The sequence below is a fragment of the Syzygium oleosum genome, unplaced genomic scaffold (genome assembly GCF_021117445.2).
Source record: "Syzygium oleosum isolate NSW1041296 unplaced genomic scaffold, Sole_v2.1 Sole_v2.18, whole genome shotgun sequence".
NCBI lineage: Eukaryota > Viridiplantae > Streptophyta > Magnoliopsida > Myrtales > Myrtaceae > Syzygium > Syzygium oleosum.
The window spans coordinates 1,126,464-1,134,633 of record NW_026607502.1 but is presented as its reverse complement, the minus strand read 5'-3'; the positions used below and the strand labels follow the sequence as shown (position 1 = coordinate 1,134,633).

The following is an 8,170-nucleotide window of genomic DNA, read 5'->3' as shown; positions in this document are numbered from 1 at the left end:
TAAACCTTTCTTTTAGCCAATTCGGTCCTAAATCTTTTGCATTTGTGCCAATTCAGTCCATTTAGCCAATTTTGGCCTGCCGGTACTGATGTGGACACCGGCCGGCCGTCGAACGCTGATGTGGCAATTTTAAAAATATATTTTTTATTTTTGTGAATTTTTTTATTAATTTTTTTTCCTTCATCTTCTTCAACCTCTAGCTAGCGAGGACGATGGCGAGGTCTTGTCCTCATCGGTCGCTTCGAGCGAGGCCAACTTCGCCAACGACGATGCGGACGGCCTCTCCTGTTGAGTGCGAGGACGAGCCTTGCCAGATCTTGCGAGGTCTCGTCCTTGCCAGTCGCTTCGAGCTAGGCCGACCTCGCCAGTTACTGGCGAGGTCGAGCCCTTGCCAACGACGGTGAGGATGGCCTCGACTGACCTCGCCAGTTGCGAGCGAGGACGGCCTCGCCCGACCTCGCCAGTTGCGGGCGAGGATGGCCGCTCGACCTTGCTGTCGCTAGCGAGGTCGGCCTCGCCTAGCAACAGCGAGGTCAGCCTCACTAGTGGTTGACGAGGCCGACCCCGCCGGCCCCAGCCTTTGGCCAGTCCCCGGTTCGGCGACTGCCTAGAGGTTGAAGAAGATGAAGGAAAAAAAAATAATAAAAAAATTCGAAAAAATAAAAAAATATTTTAAAAATTGCCACCTCAGCGTTCGCCGGCCAGCCGGCGTCCACATCAGCGTCGTCCGCCCAAAATTGGCCGGATGGATTGAATTGGCACAAATGCAAAAGGTTTAAGACTGAATTGGTACAAAAAAAAAGGTTTAGGATTGAATTGACACAATTGTAATAGGTTTAGGACTGTTTTGGAAATTTTCCCGTCAAACCTCCGTAATACCAATTCCATAGCTGCGGAAACAGGCCAGTGCCAATTCCGAAGATTAAGGCGCAAAACAACCAAACTAGCTCAACAAGCAATCAGAATTTTGGAAATCACCTGTGCCGGGATGAGCAAGGATTCGAAAGAGTGTGAAAGCAAGCTTGGGACCGGAGAACGCACACAGACGTACAAATCACGAGATTTTACTTATTTTTTTTTTGAAGTTTTCATTAAGTTTCCTTATTTTGCCAAACTCTCGCTCTCGGGTTTGTTTTGAGCTTGGGCTGTCGTCTTTTAACTCTAAGTCATTCATAAGCTTAGTTTGTGTTCCTCTCTAAACTGTAAACTGTTTGGTCAATAGTACAAGAACTACCTGTTTTTCATGTTTGCCAATCTCGAGTTTGGTCGTCATTGTGGAGCCCTCTTTGAGGGCTGGCATCTCTATTCAACAAACTTCAACGGAAACAAGACGACAACAGAATAATACATAGAGCACCAATCAATATATTCCATGTGTTATCATTGAAAAATCTGCAATTTCCTAGGAGACGAGGGCCCGAGAGATCGCAAGATATTGACGTTTGGTCGCGCCTCCTGAATAAAAGTACAAATGAATGACCATGCAGTTTGTCAGTCCAGACAACAGCGTGTTTGAAAACCATGAGAGCGATGGGTGTAGCAGCAGCAGATCTATTAAATTTCTTGAGGGCCAAGATACGGACGTGTTTGAAGGTTAAGACATCACTTCCTAATCAATATGCTGAGTAGTTTCTCTCCGGGGTATGGTCGTCTAGTCTGACGAAAAACCATTGGAAAAATTCTCCTCCTTTGAATATCAAACCATCTTCTTTCTCACTCTCTGCAACTCTATATATGTATATGAACACACCCTATGCGAGTATATTGCACCCTATAGCAGAACAAAATCGTATGTAAAATACCTTTTGTTACTTACTTTAGCTTCTTGAAAAAGCCATGCAGCGATTGTCAACAGCCGTAGCCAAGAACGTAATTCATCACGGCCACATTCTTGGACACAACCGCCAAAAAATCCAAACCCTAAGACCGCCATTCGACGTGTTCATAAACCACCGCGGCGCCGAGACCAAACGGAACATCGCCGCCTTGTTGCACAACTTCCTGACTTTGCTCGACCTTCGTCCTTTCTTGGACGTTAGGAGCATGAAGCCTGGAGATAAGCTGTTCGATGAGATCGATGCGGCCATTTATGGTTGCAAAGTCGGGGTGGTGGTGTTCTCGCCACGTTACTGTGAGTCGCGGTTCTGTCTTCACGAGCTCACTTTGTTGATGGAGACGAAGAAGAGGGTGATACCCATATTTTGCGATGTGAATCCGTCTCAGCTTCATGTCATGGACGATTTGAAGCATTCGGCCAATAATTTGGAAAGATATAGGCATGCTCTTGAGGAAGCCAAGAACACTGATGGTCTCAGTTTCTATTCATCAAAAGGGTATGCTTTAAATCTCTTTTGTTCTGATTTTTGGCTTCGAATTATATTAATGCATGCCACCTTTGAGAAAATCAAAGTACGCTAGGTGAATCAATCGAAAATTGAGCATACATGCTTGCGTTTTTGTAATTACTGTATGATACACGTGTCAGAAGATCCATGGATAATGTAAGGAAGCTACTTGTCCACATCGGCATTGCCCTTTCCGAATCATTTATGGTATACTTTTGGGATATGAGGACTTGATAACATGTAAAAGTAGAATTATTTATGTCGTAAGTCTTGTTATAAATTACATTCGTTGCAATCTCTTGTTATAATATTTATTGTCATGCCTATATTAAAAACCGATATCGCATATACTCTCTCTATCCATAGCAGTGCAAAACATTCGTCGATAGCATGATGTGTTGCGAATGATAATGAGATATCATACTATAATGAAAAATAGTTGATATACGCAAAATAAGAACAGAGAAGAGGATATTCATAGTTCAAAAGTCAACCCAAAAGATTAAGCTATCGAGTGGAAGACGAAATAAGTGTCTACCATCACTAGAAAAATACGAAATACTCAAAACACAGTGAAATGCCTCATGTTTTCTTAGTGCAAGTGAGTATATACAGCTTAAGTCGTGTATTTGTGGGTCCTGATATTATTTCTTCGTGTTGCAACAGGGACTGGTCAAAGCTAGTAAGAGACGCATCCGAGAGAGTGATACGCAACTTGCTGGAGGCAGAAGAAGAGAAGCCCTAATTAGAGCAAAAAAATAAAAAAAATCTTGTGCACAAATCACTAAATAAAATGCATATAATGGTTTGTGCATCGTGCACAATATGTACTGTGGGGAGATCCAAAAAGAGGGGGGGGGGGGGGGGGGGGGGGGGGTTGTCCACGAAGTAAGATTGGAGAGATTTATTGATTTAGTTGGTTCTTTGTAACATATAATATATAGTGGCTTCATATTCTAACCACATGGAATAAGGGACCCTCGGCATTGTAATTAGTCTCGGTTTAAGTTTAGTGTAATTCTCTTAATCTCCGATGATCGTAAAATTGTACCATCTTTAGTCTAAGGAATAAGCTCTAATTTAGTGCACTATTCAAATGATTATTTCCTTCATTTTCTCTAACTATAATGCAAAGAGAAATGATTAAATGACAGTTTTTAATATACCGTGAGAATAACAGTATGTTCTGGACAAAAAAAAAAAACAAATTATTATGAATTGTTGTGAGGTTCATTCTTTTAAGAATTTGTGGCTCACAATACGTTGTTACTCTCACAGTAGCCCAAATGCAAAATCAATGAAATGGAGATCATTCGAAACTTTTTTGTGTCCCTTTCTTCGGACGTTATAAATATGATTTTTGTTTATCATCTCCTCTTGTGAAAGAGGGTTATATCACACGCACACAGGTGCGTACATGCATGAATGTTATCCTCACAATCTCTTGTTCATAGAACATGAACACGATGTTTTCTTACTAAACCTAAACCGCTTGTTGTCGAGAAGTTAGTGACTCTATTGGGTTCCATTTATTTTGCATAAAACATTTTCCAGGAAAATATTTTTTTTCATTTTACGGCATTTGAATCTCTTAGGAAAATGAGCCAACGGAAAATATTTTTCTACCAAAGCTTGAATTTAGGAAAATGATTTCCTCTTTAAAAAATCAAAAAGCATTTTCCAAAATATGACTAGGTATTGACACTTGAACCAGAAACTTTGTGCTTGGGCACAGGAACCTTAACGCTCGTTCCTGAGCTCTTGGTAGCGAGGCCAGGTCCCTAGTGCTCAGGCCCAAATCCATCGAGGCCAAGCTCGAGACCCTGGCGCCCTGGCCCGGTCCATCTAGGTCACGCTCGGGTCTTTGGCCGCCACGCCCAGGTCCATAAAGGCTACGCTCGGAAGTATAGAGGCCGGTCCTAGGTCCTCGGCACCTGTGCTCGGGTCCATCAAGACTAGGTCTTAGCCCCATGGCCTATGATCGGGTCCCTGCACCCACACTTCGGTCATAGATGCCGAGCCTAAGGACCGGGGCCCGGTCTCGATGGACTTGGTTATGGGCGCCAAGGTCGCAGGCTCAGCGTCGATGGATCCAGGTCGGGGTGAAGGGGACTGGGTCCTGGGTGCTGAGTGTGGGGCCCAATCTCAATGGACTTGGGCGCGGGGGACCTGGTCTTGAGCGTTGGGGTCCGCGGCTCAGCCTCAATGTACACAAGCCTGGACGCCTTTTACCCAAAAGTCTCCATGTAGTGATCAATAACTCTGTTAATTAGGTGTATAAGTTACTATAATTAGCTTGATGAGATTCAGCAAGATAATTTAAAATTTTTATTTTTCATCCTTGTATCCTTGTAAGCTATATAAGGTAATAAGATGAATATAATACCAATCATAATTAATAGGGATATGTACAATATATATGCATAATTTTGAGAGATGTGGAGAATTAAGTTATCCTAATGTTGCTTTCGCTTAAGAACAATATCAGAGCCAATTACTTCAGTCGAAACCTTCAATTTTCCCCTCGATTTCTTTAATCATGCCAACTCCTAGTGTGTACTCCTGTCGCAATGGTTTCTCTGACATTACCGGAGGTCACCTTATTTTTTCATGAAACGCTAAGAGATTTTTGCTGCGAGAGTGGCATCTAGAAGCTAGCAATAAAGCCAAAGACCAGTTTTTGCCTCATTGCTACTTTGTCGCTGTGTTTTTTTTTAATTACAATTCAGTCCCTTTGGGCTTGATTTCTCGCAATTTTGACCTTGTGAATTGTAATGAAAGTGGGGATGAGTCAAACCATTGCGATCAAACTAGACGGAACAAACAATAGTAATTAATTCTATTTGATGCAAAAAGACAGAAAAAAAGAAAGCAAAAATAAAGAAGAATTCATCGCAAATTCTCAGGTTTTAGCATGGATGACCTGTATTTGATCGAATCAAGGAAGTGATGCTAGTCTAATGTGCGAAAGACCCATGACACCACCTAATTGCAACACCCAATCAATATGATTGTATTCGATAATTTAAAATCCACGCGAAGCATGGAATATATGCTTTTGTGGATCCCATGTATTATCTTTTCTACGTTAGAGTTAGATGCGTGAACAATTCTTGATGGAGCCATTTGATCGATAATAGATATGGGCCAGCTACATCACACTGTTTCCATTTAAATGACTAGGCCTCGTGAATGAAAGCCTAGTTCGATCAAGTCCATGTTCCTGAATAGGGTTCGCAAGTAAAGCCATTGTTTGATAATGGATTTTGGGCCAGCTACATCACACTGTTTCCATCTGAATGATTAGTCCTTGTGAATGAAATTCTGGCTTGATCAAGTCCATGTTCCTTTAAAGGGTTCACAAGTAAAAGGGTCTAGAGGCGGTAAGCAGTTATTTCACCCACTATTAAAATGTTCGGTTTAAGACGCCGATGAAACACCAGCTACCCATCAAACGAGCTTGTCACCGAAGCCCAATTAGGTGTGAGTGTGAAAGCCCAAGACCGGTGATATATCTAAACCAAGGCCCGTCCTCCGCAGACAAACCAAGGTTTCCTGAGATCGAGAATAGACTAAGGAATCGAGCCTTTGGAACACTTGACCAACAGTCTACTTTATATGTTGTTACAGAAGTTGTATGCGACGTGACCAACTACTTTCAAGTTTCGAGACAGAGATATATCATATGAGTGACCTTAGCATAAACAAAAGGGATATCAACAAGCTGCCAAAAATAGCACTTGAATTGTCGAAATTGTGCCCACAAAAGAACTTTGTGCAGAAAAAAGAAACACAGAAGAGAGGGACGATGATACCTCGAATGTCTAGGTTTGATGTTTAGGCATGTTTGGTTTGGTAGCTACGTCGTGGCATGTCTGATGAAAGGGACAAGGCGTGCTTAAGCTTGGACTATCTAAGAGTCAGAGACCAATGTCAGCTGCTGAGTCGTTATAACATATTTAATCAAGAAACTTCTGATGTTTTGCAACAAAAGCTACGGAGTCACTCTCACCGAATTTTACGTAAAAAGAAAAGAAACGTTTGACTAATGATGGTCCACTCTGGTCAAGATCGCAGGGTTCTTACCCCAAAGATGGAAGCATGAACCAAATGATATGGAAAAATAGTGGTTAATTGCATAATTATTATATTCATAGCTGGTGATGTTTTATTTTTGGTCAAAAGAAAATTGTATTCATTACTCGAAATGATGCATGAGAAGCACATAAACTTTCATGACAAAGAAAATCAAAATAGAGCAAAGCCCAGAATATTACAAAACAAAGCCAAATCCAGAAAATAAGGAGGATTAATAGAGTACCAGCAGGATTAAGCACACATTCGTTCCATAAGAACGGATCTGTCAAGCAAGATAATCGATGGTTGATCACTTGATCTCGTGTTATCGTTGGTGATGAGCACACGTCGGAAATTCCTACTCCAATAACTACGGCGTTGTTAGTTGGCGGTGTATGTGTAGGTTCAGCTTCCTCTACACCATCACCGTACGGAGACAACCACACCATGTTGAATAAATACATATCTAACTTTTAGAAGAGCAGATTTTCGTAGTTCAGCGAGACGCCAGACAATCTGCGGTCACCATTGAAATTGTAGGCAGATGACATGTATACGGATAGATCATGGGTATCAAATCCCCGAAAATATTATTGAACTCCTAGATCAAAATCAAGAGAGAATAGCTCCTAGATCTAAAACTAGATCAGAATAGTTTAAATTCTCATATCTAGAACTAGACCGGGAGAAAAGAGCTCCAAAATCTAGATTGGGAGAGACGAAAAAAATAAGAAAAGAACAAGAAAACTCAAACAAAATCATAAGAGAGAGAGGGGATCTCTTCTTGAATATTCATAATTATTATTTTCGTAGCTAGTAATGTTAAGTGGTTGCTTTTACCAGTAAGATGCCTTCTTTGACGCACCAAAGATCTCTTCTTGAATATTCGCAGCAATAAAAGACATGATGCTGCATTAAAAACTTGATAAAGTAAAGGGCTACTAGAGAAGGCAACTCATCAATTTAATCAACGTGTTTTCCCCTTCGATTTCGAGAATATACTCCTATCGATTATTTCGTCTGCATTTTCCCTGTAAAACCATGGTCAAAGTATGAAGAGATGGACCAGACTGGTGATTCCGGTAGTCATTTTGGTCAGAGAGACTTTGAAACCATTGTTGAAGGGATTGCTTCAGAAGATTACCAGAGGAGTAAGCACGGGTATAGGTTCAACGAAACTAGGGTTTCGTTTCAAGTATCATAATATTACTTTGACTCCCCCAAAGCCAAGGCAGAGAAGCAACAGCCCACGTTGATCACGACAGGGCGAGGTGAAACTGAAGTTTTCCTTAAAATTAGCCGAAAGACACTAGTTTGCTCGGAACGCTTCATGATCCTCGACGCAAAAACATCTTTGATTATCGCTTTTCACGGTGACTCTGGTTTGATTCCTGTGTGTGCATGGCGTGAATCGTAGTCTAGACCAAAGTAGAACTGACCAAGGGAGAGTTATTCTTGGTCGTTTTTAGCTGAACAGTGACTTGACCATTTCTTGGTCTTAAAAGTGTGTTGAGATCATGAAAACCCGAACGGGGTTTTGGCTTTGACCTGGCCTCAATTCAGCTCTTCCCAAATTTCAAGGCTTCCGACAGGGTGGGAAACCGACTCGTGGTATTTCCTGTCGATTTGACACGACAGAAAAGTGTTAGGTAAGGGGAAAAATCTTTCCGATTAGCCCTCTTGACGCAATGACCAGGTCCGGCTGGCGGGACGGCCCAACCCCACCTCCACCGACTATGGTTCGGCCA

The 8,170-nt window shown here is 41.8% G+C and overlaps 1 protein-coding gene across 1 annotated transcript; it reads left to right on the top strand.

Annotated features, from left to right (window-relative positions):
* The first annotated feature begins 1,836 nt into the window (after nucleotides 1-1,836).
* Nucleotides 1,837-3,090, top strand: LOC115686609 (probable 2' cyclic ADP-D-ribose synthase BdTIR). The gene is made up of 2 exons (XM_030611962.2): nucleotides 1,837-2,333; nucleotides 3,012-3,090. The coding sequence occupies exons 1-2, from the start codon at nucleotides 1,837-1,839 to the stop codon at nucleotides 3,088-3,090; spliced, it is 576 nt and encodes a 191-aa protein (XP_030467822.2).
* The last annotated feature ends 5,080 nt before the right edge of the window (nucleotides 3,091-8,170 follow it).